The 14,645-nt window shown below is 42.0% G+C and overlaps 1 protein-coding gene and 1 pseudogene across 1 annotated transcript in view; one reads left to right on the top strand and one right to left on the bottom strand.

Moving 5' to 3' along the window:
- The window catches only part of LOC136444800 (dual specificity testis-specific protein kinase 2-like), a 41,122-nt gene extending 31,771 nt beyond the window's left edge, over positions 1-9,351 (top strand). The window contains exons 4-10 of the mRNA XM_066442542.1: positions 88-234; positions 562-647; positions 2,146-2,227; positions 2,404-2,487; positions 2,798-2,884; positions 3,664-3,841; positions 5,127-9,351. Coding sequence (XP_066298639.1) covers positions 88-234; positions 562-647; positions 2,146-2,227; positions 2,404-2,487; positions 2,798-2,884; positions 3,664-3,841; positions 5,127-6,052 — 1,590 coding nt within the window. The 3' untranslated portion in view covers positions 6,053-9,351. The remainder of the gene's footprint in view (positions 1-87; positions 235-561; positions 648-2,145; positions 2,228-2,403; positions 2,488-2,797; positions 2,885-3,663; positions 3,842-5,126) is intronic.
- LOC136445159 (epoxide hydrolase 4-like) lies at positions 9,226-14,249 on the bottom strand (annotated as a pseudogene).
- Between the last annotated feature and the right edge of the window lie 396 nt (positions 14,250-14,645).

Below are 14,645 nucleotides of genomic sequence, written 5' to 3'. Positions count from 1 at the left end.
AGCACTACCAAGGATGTCTCCCTATAAACTCCTTGCCAACACTAATATCTTATGAATATGAACCTATCCTGTCTGTATTCCCAACAGTACATGAACAGTGGGAGCCTGGAGGAACTGTTGGATGGACCAGAGTACCTGTCCTGGGTCACCCGAGTCAAGCTAGCTCTGAACATCGCACGGGGTATGACTTATCTTCACTCCAGGGGCGTGTTTCACAGGGACCTCACATCTAAGGTAGGTATCTATCTTTGTTTGTTTGTTCGTTCAGACCCTTGTAGTGCCTAGTGGCACATAGGGCAGCAAGTTTCCTAACTGTTTCTGTAGCAGGGTATATTTTATAGGGATGGGTTGCCAGCCCTTCCTCTTAAATGTGCTCGAGGCACCTCCTTGAACATGGGGCCCCCATTTTAGGTCCCTTCGGAAAGACAGGTGCAGCCCCAACCGAGATGCCCCTCACTCTATCTTGCTCTATATAAACTGAATTTAAAAAGGCTGGATTCATGGATACTCTTGAAATGATGCTATGTTAATGATATGCATATTGTTTCTTTTTTTCCGCAGAATTGTTTGATTCGGACCCATGACGACGGCACATACACGGCAGTGGTGGGAGACTTCGGTTTAGCTGAGAAAATCCCAGATCCAAAGTAAGCATTTGTAATAATATAAAACTATATCATGGTGCTAGGAGTCTAAGCACTCACAGAAAGACAAAATAGATGGATAGATGATTATACTTTCAACACAAACATGGCTCCATACATATTTCCTGTTTTGTAAACCATCCTTGTTTAGAGTGACTTGGATGAATTCACTCTCAAAATGCCAATGCTAATCGTGACCAGAAAATAGTGATACTAACCACATATAAGGTTTTAAAATCTGCTCCGTATTTTATGTACAACTTAATGGTCCACGACTCAAAATATTCTATTGAACCTATTGAATTCCAAATAGCTGCCAAGTTTAAGTTTCAGAAGGCATTGTACATGTATGTGTTTTATCTACTGTTACAGTAATTTCAGAAACCTTTGCAGTGGTTTTATGTTCATGGTTTCACCGCAAACTTAAAGCCATCGCAAACATTTTTGTCCAATACTGTAGCAGTATGTGACTATAGCGCTGCCGTGAACTTAAAACCAATTGATACAGGGACTCATCTGTACCCTACCTTGTCAAAGTAGTCAATGACGGCATATTATAGATTATCTATTTCATTTTGAATGAAAAAGGAAAGCTTTTACATGTATGTTACAATACGTTCAATAGGCCAGTAGTTGACAATGCTTCACTTATGATGTGATCATGTAATTGTACAGTTTTAAAAGTTTTTAATGACGTGTTGTCTGTGAGAAAAGACTCAATTCAGCCTGGGGCTGCAATGTTCTTTCAATTTTGATAAACCATTCATTCATTCAAAACCACAGCAAACACTCCATTTTGGCCTTAGCGCGAAATAAAAACCATGCGAACTTAGATGCAATTACAGTATAGCACAAAATAGCTCATCCAAATGATCTTAATTGAAATCAGTGGGGCATCTCGGCTTGTCTGTACTGTACAGCTGTGTGCTAGACTTTGGTGCTGGAGTCTGGGTTTGTAGTAGAAAAATTGAAGTCACGTCACCAGGGTGACTTGATAAGTTGACAGGATTCTATTGAGCATGGAGGATCAGCAGCAAACCCACCCCATTCCTTTCCATTCCCATGGAAGGGAACATGATGGATTACTCGCTTTGGATGGAATTGGGTCGAGATAAAGCCTCTCTTTCTAAAAGTCACACATGTTAGGATGCTGCATATTAGGAAATCCATTGAAATTATTCCAATATAGATGGAGACTGTTGAGTGATCAAAATTTGATCGGGTACTTGATAGATTGACTATGATCCATGATGTTAACTATGTATTATGTTAAACTGCAATTTCCAACACAATAAGTTGATGATTTAAAAAACAATGCACAAAATACACTTCTTTATCAATGAAATCCTTTTGAACTTCTGATGATATTTTTGGTCGCTCAGTTGTTGCTGATTGGTAACCGCCTAGTGGAAAGTAGATATAACATTGTGAGTTTTGGTACCAATAATGTAACAGTGTTAGAGATTTCATGTGGTTGATGATGTTTTTACTGTTTCTGCAGTGACAGTGTGCACCTGTCTATAGTTGGATCTCCCTACTGGATGGCACCAGAGTGTCTGCGAAGTCAGAGATATAATGAGAGGGTAAGAGCTTCCTTAACACAAAATTGTGTACATGAAAGTATCCTGCAGTTCTGATAAAAAGAGGTAGATGGCACTTCCAAATACTCAGACAAGCTCATTGAGGATTGATAGTACATGTACCTGTATCTTGTATATCCATGACATTGTGCTCACTGTTGACATATACATTTCTGCAGGCTGATGTCTTCTCCTTTGGGATTGTCCTGTGTGAGATTATTGCCAGAGTGCCTGCTGATCCAGACTATCTCCCTCGGACAGAGGTAAGACCAGGGTCAACTCTCACACTTACATAGCACTAACCACAATGTCTGTTCAAGTGCCAAGGAACAACAAAAGTTATTTCTGGTTTCAAGTGTTGTGAGCCACTCCTCATAATGCTGTCAACATCCTTCAGTTCAATTGGACCTGATGACTTTTTCCACATATATTTGTTTCTTCTAGTCTAGTCTTATGGACCCCTAATGTAGACCTGACGAGGCCATACATGTATATAATGTAGAAGTGCCAACCTGGTGAATCATTAAGGATACTTTCCTTTAAAACTTTGTGGTTGTGAATTTGTGTTTGCAGAACTTTGGCTTGGACTACAATGCCTTCACAGACATGTGCGGAGACTGTCCCTCCGCCTTCCTGCAGCTGGCCTTCAACTGTTGCAACGTAAGTGTTTCTGTAATCCATCCGCACATGTTTGTTCACTATGAAAATAGGTTCAACAATGATATAGGAGACCATTACATAGGATCATTAGGAAGTAAAATTACCAGATAGTATGTGGCATCCTTTGCTAACAGTATGTATTTGTGAAATGTAATCTTTACTATGATCTGTTGGTGGACATATCTCTGCAGGAGTGTTTTCTGTAAATTCCATTCCATCATTTCTAGACTTATGTACTAAGTATAAAATGTGGCAGATAGTTTGTGGCGTCCTCTGTCTTATGTTTGATGTGCTCTGTAGGTGAACGTATACCTGCACCCATCCTATTCACTATCAGATAGTCAGTCTGTAGTATCCAACAACTGTGTTTCTCTGTGATCTAACGTTTCATGTGCTCTGTAGGTGGATGTATCCCTTCACCCATCCTATTCACTATCAGATAGATAGTCTGTAGCGTCCCCGGTCTGTGTTTCTTTGTGATCTAATTTTGATATACTCTGTAGGTGGACGTGTACCTCCACCTATCCTATTCACTATTAGATAGATAGTCTGTAGCGTCCCCTGTCTGTATCTTTGTGATCTTACGTTTGATGTGCTCTGTAGGTGAACGTATCCCTGCACACATCCTAGTCAGTCTGTAGCGTCCCCCGTCTGTGTCTTTGTGATCTAATTTTGATTATGTGCTCTGCAGGTAGACGTATCCCTGCACACATCCTAGTCAGTCTGTAGCATCCCCCGGTTGTGTCTTTGTGATCTAATTTTGATTATGTGCTCTGCAGGTAGACGTATCCCTGCGTCCGTCCTTTGAAGAGCTGGTGCCCCAGCTGGAGACGTTGCTGTCTCGGCTGGAGAAGGAGGAGGAGGACCACGTCCAGCAGCTGGGGAACGACACGGTCGCCATACAGGTGGTGGATGGGGAGGAGCACCAAGAGGAGGAGATCGTCCTTACAGAGAAAGGTGAGTTCTCAAACTGTCCTTTTTCGTCTTCTCTACTTACATTTCTCTCCACTATTTGCCTGGTATACATGTACATCTTATTTTAGCTATAGTTTGCTCCTTGGATAACTCCCATGTTAAGTAGTCTGGCACAATTTAATGGAGAAATTAGAGATTGGTACATGTATTTGAATATTTGCCTAAAATATAGGCATGAGTTCTGATTGGCTCCAAATGGTCCATGGGGTTTGAATAAGCATTTAGATGCTCGGATGTGCTTTTAAGAAATATTTGATTCCTTAGATAGAGCAGGACGTAAGGAACAAACGTTTTAAGGGAATAGGGGCCATTGGAGCGCACAAGAGCTGGAATAGGATGGATTACAGGGAAATGTTTTAATCAAATAGCCAAAAATAGTAACTCAAGCAACTGGATAAAGTTTTTGAAAAAAATTTTATCCAGTTGCTTGAGTTACTATTTTTGGCGTATCTTACTACCTGGATGTCTAACCTTCATCAACGTTTTAATTAAATGTTTCTTTGCTCTTGTCTCCTTTTGATGATGTTGCAAGAGCATTCCAGAGGACATGATCACTAATCTTTAAGCACTAATCACTGACCCAGAACCTACATCTGCTTGGAGATTTATGATCAGTCATATAGATCTCCCTTTTAAGGCCAAATGATATTGAATTTGGTACAAGGTACTTGGGTCCGTTTTCATTTTTTCACGAAGCCGTTTTTGAAAGCCCCTATTTTTTTCTGTGTGTTTCGGCAGAAACGCCGCCCAGACTAGAACTAGTACCAGACTAGAAAGGGATTGACAAGGCTACAGGGATAATTGGGTAATCAGCCTTTTCTGAAGCAAAATAAAAGGGAATGTGCTTCGATTGCTTATCCAGAGACCTGGATTTCTTGTCTCAGAGGAGGTCCCTTTGAGTGTTGCATGTTTCTTTGGCTGATTCTGTGTTTCCAATGCCACACTGAAGCAGTATGTTTCATCACATTGTCCCTGATCTACCCCCAACCTACATGTACAAGAAAGAAGTTACCAAAGATGGAAACTACTCGGGGCTCTGTTATCCTAAAAAAAGAGTATGTCATTCCTTGATTTGTGGGGTTCATGTTTAAGTGATTTTAGAGGGGCAAGCAAATTTTGCAAACTGGTTACCTAGGCAGGCATGGCTTTTAGTTATTAGCAACAAACTTGTAAAATTTTCCAATATGAAACACCAAATTTACAATATTATAGTACAACAGGCTACCTGGAAATGTTTTCACTCCAGCCTGACTATTTTCTATTCCAGCTGGATACACGAATGGTAACGTTACCATGGGGCTGAAGAGATCAAAGCCAGTCTTCAACTGCCCTCTGCCGACCAAGTCTCCGCGTCCGCGACGCAAGGTCAACCTGTCTCGCAGCGTGTCAGACATTTCCGACTGGGAGAGAAAGAACAGTTCTATTGAGGACCTGTGTGTCTCCGACCCGTACTATACCCCCAAGAGGACTTCTTCACGTGTGAACCCCTTCAGCACGATAGAACACTTGAAAGGAGGGAGAACGAAGCTTCTCGACAATCCTAGCCCGTCCGTCCTGTCCTTGGCTTTCGATCTCCCGTCGCCGTCCGATGCGCCCACGCCGCCGTGCACGCCGGTGGAGACGGAGGCTGTCGTGGAGAACCTCTTGCCACCGTACCTCTCTCCGAAGGGCAGTCGCTCTCTCCCGGCCTCCCCGATAATGGGCAGGAAGGCCTTCATGAACGTTTTGAATGTGGAAAGCGAGGATGCCCTGGGGACGTCCCTGGATAGGACATTTCTGAACAAGGCTAAAGCGGCCGCGGCAAAGGCGCCGTTGAACAGTACGCAAGAGAGCACGCCATGTCGCGGGTTCGATTCATTCCAGTTCTCGCCCATCATGCCGGTTCCGGGGCTGGACATGCGGGACCGCCAGCCGTCCAGTGACTCCAGTCTGAGTGAGGAGGAGGAGATGGAACAGAGCATGTCGCATTTAGAAATCCCGCGGGAGGAGGACAGAAGTCTCAGCCAGGTTAGCATCGTCAGCAACTCCGGTAAGCCCAAACCGGATGTCGACAAGGAGTTCATAACCTGCACAGAAAACCTCCAGAGACTCGTCAAGAATTGTCAGCAGTTGTCTCCCGACCCTCTGACTCCGCCCAACTCAGCAGACAGTGGCATTGGCAAGCCCAACGGCTACAGCTTTGAGTCCCAATAGACAGTAGAAGGTAAAGCAAGGAGAGCAGACTTTGAAAGTTCCAGGCCTCATAGGGCTGCAGTTCTAGAGACTCCTGCAAGGTGGTGCTGCTGACTGGTGGAACATTACTGTACAGGGTATGCTGACCAAACCTGAAACTCAGAGGTTATAAAGAGGTCTGGCTTTGAAGAGAAGTCATACTGTTGATTGAAAGATGGCTGTGCCATGTAACGTATACAGTGTGAAAGCAATCGAAAGATAAAAGTTAGAGGTACATTGAAAATACCCTACTTGACTGTGATTAACCTGTGAACCATAGTTTTGAATGGAGAAAGAAGAGAAAGAAATGTTAAAAGAAAAGCCTGTGACAAGAAGTTCTGAAGCAATACAAGAAACATCAGAGGAGCAGCTAGGTACTTATAGCAGAAAGCCAGATCCCTCAAGTGAGCAAAACATGTATAATGATAGGAAAACTTACCTTCAAAAGGTTTAGAACGCTTGCTGTATATTTTGTTCCAATATGTGCATATTTGCTTTGCTTGTAATTTTCCTCAGCTGAAAGAGACAAAAGTATCAAACACTTGGTTCTGTTGCAATATTGTTGGATAATATGACAGCCCTTTTTGCTGCCTAAAGCTTATACATAAGTGCTGTTTATACCAAAGACTGGCTTGTATGATATGATTTAAATTATACTTGAGTTGATGCTAATGATAAGTTATATCATTGTGTCCATTTGAATAGGAATGAATTTCAGATGTTGACGTTACAAGAATGATTATTTGGAGCATTAAGTTGAAAAGCTCTATCGTTAAATGTTGCACTGTCTGGTTACAAATGCACGGTAGGAATTATTTATTCATATGATGTTTCATCAATGTTGTTCCGAAGGGTAACTGTACATTATGATGTTGTGATTTTGTAGCGAACATTTTGACTCCGATTACCAGTATTAAAGATCAGTCATTATTTATTTGTTGGATGTTTTTCCATGTTAAGTATGCCATGGATAGGTTTCTTTTGGTAAGAGTTATGTGAGCCACCATTCTCAATACTAGGTGGACATGTACTTAATAAGCTTGTTTGAAATTTCATGTGATGAAAAATCACTGTTAATTAATTCATGAACTGTTTCAAACAAAGACCGTACTCAACTGCTCAACATTTGGAAAAGCAGTTCTAAATGTTTTGCTTTTTTCATCTTTGAAGTACAGTTACCCTTTTACCGATCTTTGATGATTGAGATATCAGATAAAACATTTCATTTGTGCCCATAATTTTGATTTCTTTGTTGAACCATGATATAAAAAGTCTTGCTTACTATAAGATTTGTATGAGACATCCCATGCATTGTTCTTGTGAAAGGTTATTTGAAGAAGGAGAATTGTATTTGTTGCAAACTTATCCAGTCGTGTTGACCTGACTAACAAACTTGTGAAGTACCTGTAGTCAGAAAAATGTCCCCACCCCTGGGATGTCACCAAAAACCATTTGTTATTGTTCAAATTGATTTGTCTATTCAGTTTCAGTTGCTTATCTTACCAATCAAATTGAAGAATCCCATTTAGCCATATTTTCAAATTAAAATTAAGAAGTTTCTTTTTTCCAGATCCGCTGAGCTTGAACTTTTTCTGACTTAATTCAAAACTTTCAACATTTGAATTTTCGAGACTACTTAAAACAGTTCACAATAGGCCGGTTCACGGTTTTGAATTGCACATGTGCAGTGTTATGCATTGTGGATAAGATGTTAAAGTTGAAGACCCCTGAGACATATGCAAAACAGTCTGGACTTGTATCCAGCATGGTCTAGACATGTTTGTACATGCTAGATGCCTTCACCATTGATCTTGCACATGCACAGTTCAAACCGTGAAGCGGCTTGTAAGTCATCAGCTGCAAAGTTTGACTATTGGTGTACATATATAGACAACAGACATATCACAAAAGTTACCTTCCACAACTAATGAATAGTCGTTGGATGAGAGAAAAGAAAGCATATCCCTATTGCTGATGTATACTTAAAAAAAAAGCGTTTTCAAGCCTTGATGGTTTCTAAGACTAAAAAAAATTGTATGATGATGACATTTTTCCATCACTACACAAGGATGTGCCAAACATTTCACAATGAGATTTTGTTGGACATCCTTTGCATCTTTCTGCCTTATTTTCTATTTGTAGAAGTTTGAACCTAATACTTGCCTTTTCTGTTAATGATATCTTACAATACCTCAGATTTGTTTTGAAATACGAAAAGTATGCATGTTGCCCATATCAACCTCATTGTTTTTAATCTGGCAATGTTTGAAGCCATTTCTAGCAATGGTCTTGACATTGCTCCAGTTCCTGTGGCATAGAAAATGTATCAATGTCTTGTAAAATTGTGTAAAGACAACGTTGCGATGGCCCACATTGGGTCTATCACTCTTAGTCCACAAACGGTTCACAAACAGTTACAAAACATAGACAGAAGTCATCTACAAGTCAAAACCCGTTGGTTAGAAATAGTCTGAACAAGTTCACTGTGGTAGGTAGCTGTGCTTTGTACTGTTGTTTCCCATTCATTGATATCTGGGAACATATCTGAAACTTTCACCTTGTGATGTCATGACAGCAAAATCACTTGTACTACCATTAAACTAATCTCCAAGCAGATATTTGGTGGAGGCTTAACTGTTATGTTTTCCTAGCTCCCCTGACATCTGCTTGGAGATTACCAGTAAACCACATATAAAAAGGTGCCCATGATTCGATGTCTTAACTAATGTACTCGGTGACGTGAACTGTGACGAAGCCTAGAAGTGTTACGACAGTAGAGAACAACATAAGGAACTTCAAAGCTAGACTTACCGTTATATTACACTAGAAGTCAGTGTTACCTACAAGAACAAAATACAGTCATGGGGGTCTCTCAGACTCTGCATGTTGTGATGTTATGCAAAAGTGCGGTGAACGAGAAATCAGCTTATTCTTCATTTACTGTTGCTTAAGTGGCCCAAAGAGTTACTGTTTCAAAGCCGATATTGCATTTTTCACAGAGATTGAGGGAAAAGAAATTTGAGAAACTGCAAAGAGTCTTACTCAAGTTAAGAAACTTTCTCCAAAATTTAGAAAACATGCATGTCTGGGACACCCCCTTTGTGTTCTTTGTGCCTGTTGATCATGAAAAAAAACTTTCTTTGATACTTTGTGGCTGATGTACTATTTATTCAATGTAAGATAACACAATTTTATTTTTGTAAGATTGTACACAGGGAACATGACTGTATGGTAGGAGACCTGTATCATACACAATAAAGTAACCAAGACTTGAAAAAATACCTGCTGCTTCTGTAGCTTTCAATGAATTAGTGATTATTTGTAGTGTGTATGTCTGTGTTTGTGTGTGTCAGTGTTTATCAGTTACATGTATTTGAATGTCTAATATTATGTATAAAACATGTGCAGTGTGTGTGAGTGTGTGCTTGTGTGTTTTGGAGATTACCCCTAAACAGAAATTGTATCGATGAGAAACACTCATGATACGTCAGTCAAAAATCATTTGGCGAAGGTATGAGGTCGTGGAACTCTAGTTTTTGTTTAATCTGTCATTCTATTTAAAGCGTACTACAAAATGTATACATTTTCATCAATTTCATGTCACAAAGTTCAGATTTTTGGGATGGACAGGGTGAATTTTCTTCCATATAACCTCCTTGATCCCAACAAGCAAATTTCCATCCCGGGACGGAGGGATGGAAATTTGCTTAGCAAGCAAAACGATAGAGCCAGTGGTAGCTACAGAGGATGGTACCCAGGCGACAAAAAGTCTACTTCAGCAGGGAGAAGGTCCTCTCCAAACACCCTCAGTACTTCTGCTGTAGGAACTCCCTCATGTAGTTGTTGACCACGGCTGGCTGGTCCTGCTGGACCCAGTGACTGGCTCCCTCCACCACCCTGAAGGTCATGTTCGGCGCCAACTGGTGGCTCATCTCGCCCATCCCAACGTCCAGGGCTCCGTCCAACTCTCCCCAAATCAGCAGGCACGGTACAGTCACCTTAAACATCAGGTGAATGAGAGAATTGTTAATGGTGGTCTTGTGGTGAGGGTTGTTGACAAAGAATTTAAAGGTCCTGGGTCTGAATTCCTAGCAGGCCCCAATGTTGTGCCCTTAAGAAAGGCATTTAACACATATTTCCTCATCCAACTCAGGTTAGAATGAGTATCTAGCTTTGGTTAGTGACATCCTCTCAGATGGGACGTAAAGCTGGAGGTCCTGTGTTTGAGGACCTTGAGCATGTTAAAAAGATCCCACCACACATTGAAAAGGGAGAAAATGGGGTGTTCACGGTGGTTTTAAGTTTGCGTTTGTAATAATAAGGTTTGCAAAAAATTTGCGGCGGTTTTAAGTTTGCGCTGAAAGCTCACTGCGAAAACCGTGAACATGAAACCACTGCGAACATTTCTGCGTTTACAGTGTGTTATGATATGCTATGAGACACTATATTATGTCTAGTATGTCTTTTACAGCAAACATACCTTTGTCCCTTCATTGAAGTCCATGATAGGAACAGTCCCGAAATTGGCACGCAGATAGTTCAGTGGTCCTGTGAGAGCCATCGGGTTGGGTTTGGAAAAGAAATACTTGTAGGCCTGCAAAAAAGAATAAAAATTAATATTTTCAAGGATCCCAAAAAGTTTGTGCTCAATACAATAACCAACAAATACGTTCTCAAACAACTGCATTTTCACATGTTGTATATAGAGTAAAATGAGTTATTCTTATTTTTTTTTAACTCGCTCTCTAAGCACTGAACTAATTGTAATATACTGTAGCAGCATGCATCTCCTCACCCTGGGTCAGAAACATCAATGCGCAAGACAAGCATGACTTCACTGACCAATTAGGAAAGGCAGGATTTAATTGCAGATGTGCCAATTTGTACCTTGTAGTCTTCATCAGTGATGGCTTCAGGTGTTTTACAGCCCATACGTCTTCCTCTCAATGCTGAGTGCAACCCGCTGTAGTCATAGGACTGCAAAAGGTGGGAGAGAAAGTATCACACACTCGTATCATTAACATATCTTTCAGAGTTTTGGTATAAAACCTGGTTTTCCAGTCCTATCCTTAGTCACTGACGAAAGACAGCGGATGCTGTCTGAAACGTCTGACTGTTTCAAAAAATTTTATCCAGTTGCTTGGGTAATTATTTTTGGCTAACCGGTATTTTATTACCTGGATGTCTAACCTTCATCAACGTATCATCTGAGGCTGTTTACAGCTATAAACCCTACAAGAGGTACAGTAACTGTAAATGCAGAAATGTTTGCGGTGGTTTTGTGTTCGCGGTTTTCATGGCGGTCATTCCACCGCAAACTTAAAACAACCGCGGACACTCCATTTTCGCCCTAGCGCGAAAGAAAAACCATGCACGCGACCTTAAATGCACTTACAGTAATTTAAAACCCATGTACCTTGAAGACCAGTTCAGGTAGGCAGGGCAGTTGGAAAAAGAACTGGAACCAAGACTTGAGGAACTGTCTGGGGTGAGTGGAGACGTACTTCATGAAGACCCCTGGGTGGGGACAGCTCATCACCACAGTCTGTCCACCAGGGCAGGGTATTCCATCGCCAGGTTCCACGCCACAGCGCCGCCCCAGTCATGGCCGACCAGTACGCAGGAGCTGTGAGAACATTTTCAGATCTTTAGTTGAACCAGCCGTGGCGCAAGCGGTAATGCAACCCCGTTGCTTCGCCATCTGGATCAAATTCCGTGGATCCTTGGGCCCGAGTTTGATCCGAGGGTCCACTCCAGCTCGTTGTAAGGGATTGCATTTGTCATTCCGGATGGTGACGTAAAACCGGCGGCCCAGTGTATGAGGGAGCTTAAGGTGTAAGCCCTCAAGCGTCAAATTAAACCTGGACTCACCTGTTAAATGTCTCGATGACTTCTCGAATATCCTCGACCAGGTACTCCATTCGGTATGCTCTGCGTCCCGCGGGTTTCTCGCTTTCCCCGTATCCCCGCATGTCGACAGCGATGACCAGGTAATCTCTCTTGAACTCTCTCAGCTGATGACGCCAGGAGTACCTTTAAAATACGGGAATTGCGCACGTCAGCGAAGCCATAAAATCTCATGACTAGTTGGAGGAACCTAGCTCTATTTTTTCACAGAAATAAGTTTATTGCAAGTTCTTGCCCATAGGCTAATTGCAGGTACATGTAACATGAAAGGATGGACAATGGGTAACAATGTAGCATGTGACTATTCTTAGTCTAAATACTAACACTAAATTCTAGCTATCTTATTTGGGTTAATAAATGCAATCCTATCGTGCTATTAAAATACATACGTAATACATTGTTTTCATAACCTCATATGGAAGTGAAGGGAATTTCAACTAATAGGAAAGTTGTGTGTTATGATACTGTCATCCCTAAGGCATAGGAACCTTTTTCAATTCCAGTTGTTTGTAGGAAAAGCTATCGAATTTCATGTAATTCATAGTAGCCAAATGCCAAATTTTTTCCATAAAGCATAGCCTGAGTGTCTTCCTGAATTTAGCATAATAGGTTAAGGTGTTCCTCCTGAATTTAGAGTTTGTGATCCCCATGTAGACTCCCAACGTGGAGACAGAAATCCTTGACTGCCCCTAATGGCCCTCCAAACTTTTCAACCAACCAAATTTCAGGAAGCCCGTGCAGCAGCACCATGAGTGGCTTTTTGCGGTCGTCTCCAGCTCTGACGTAGTGGAGTTGGATTCCGCTCTTCTTCAGCCGCACGTAACCATGGATACCAAGGTCACGACTGTCCAGGCATCTCGGTCTACCTTCCAGAACATTCCAGGTGAAAAAGGCCTGAAATGAAATTAATTGTTCCAATGCAGTAGGGAGAAAATACATGTTTGCAGTGGAATAGTAGCGCTACAGTCACACAATGGAACAGATTTTCGCGGTGGTTTTAAGTTCACGGTAAAGAGTTCACTGTGAAAACCGCGAACATGAAACTACCACAAACATTTCTGCATTTACAGTATGTTAGAATAATGACATGAATAGACCAAGGCCAATTAAAATCAATATCTTGGTACGGCAGAGAGCTGAAAAATGAGCTAACGTTAGATTGGAGGAATGCCGATTGCATTTTCCAGTTTCTATTAAATGACTACAAGCCTTAGGGAAAGACGTTGTCGTTGAACTAGTGTATTTACCGTCCCTAATATGAGTAATCATAACAACTTCAGGTGTATTAAAGTTACTTGAATGTATAAACCGAACAGTGACGTGTCGCCACTCCCACCTTGGGTCCCTTCCGCGCCATCCGCACCAGACACCCCAACAGCACCAAGACTCCCCAGAACAACGCCACGGTGTAGACCACGGTCATGGTCAGCACGGACCGGGGGACACTCATGTACTTCATCCTCACGTACTTAATACCAGATCTAGAGGGGCAACGCTTGGACTCAGTACAGTGTAGTGACTGCGGAGTGCCAAAGGTTGGGCTGGACTCTACTTCCGGGTTTCGGGCGAACGTCAGCTGGGCGCAGCAAAATGCAGGAAGCATCAAATATACCTTGCGTTATTCCACAGTACTGCAGCGGGCTGTGTATGTATGTATGTAACGTTATGTGTGTTTGTTTGTTTGTTTGTTGTTGGATAACTAGCCTCTACTAGGCTCCATAGGTTGCTGGACAAATAGTAGAAATTCCTAGTGACACATAATAAGGACAGCAAGTTCCCTACACTCCAAGCAGAGGAGTGGGTCTGGCTGTTTTTTGACGTGTGTTAGGCGTTTTTTTACTCGCGGCCAAGAGTGAAATCTCCCCACCAACGCCGGGAGAGGGGACAAAAAACGGGGCATATGATGAAACGGTCACAATCTTCCCCACCAACCTCTGCTTGGAGAGTAGGCGTTTTTGTCCGGCTCTCTTTTTTGTCCCGCTTTTAATGTTTTTATTGTTCCCCAGGCACTTACCCCGGGGCGGGGCAAACTTATTTAATTCCATTGAAGAAAGGTGGCAGTGCTCCTCCCCAAGAACCATTAAACTATCATTAGGGTAGCGTTAATTTACGTTTAATACTGTGCGGGATTATCACAAGTCCGGCAAGTGCAGGCCGCGTTCACACTGACCAAGTGATGCGCGCGCGGTTGTCGTCCATGTAATCCAATCCCCCATGTCTCACCTGGCTTTGAGAATCAACAAACATTGATGATGATGATGAAACATAGAGTTACAACCTTTGAACCTCATATTCAATTGGCACCTTATTATCACATAACGTTAGCCTGAGAATCATCCTCCGTAGTGACCGCTGGCTCAATACTTTTCGCTTGGTAACCGTGGTTAGCAAGCAAAAAGCATGGAGCCAGCGGTCACTACGGAGGATGATTCTCAGGCTATAATGTAACGTCGCAGTTTGATGGTTATCTAGGCATCTGCACGTGTCAGTGAGGAGCCCTAGCGATTTATATTATTTTTGCAGCAACTCGATATAGATGTGCCTGCAATGATATTTCCAGCCGTTGGGCGAGGCTTTTGAGCCGTTCGTGTGAGATGCCTATGATTGGCTTATCAATCTTCATGCTGCTTGGTCCATATTTTGATGACCAAAGGGCTTGCAAATTAAG

Source organism: Branchiostoma lanceolatum, chromosome 11, assembly GCF_035083965.1.
Source record: "Branchiostoma lanceolatum isolate klBraLanc5 chromosome 11, klBraLanc5.hap2, whole genome shotgun sequence".
Lineage (NCBI taxonomy): Eukaryota > Metazoa > Chordata > Leptocardii > Amphioxiformes > Branchiostomatidae > Branchiostoma > Branchiostoma lanceolatum.
This window is presented reverse-complemented; position numbering and strand designations above follow the sequence as displayed.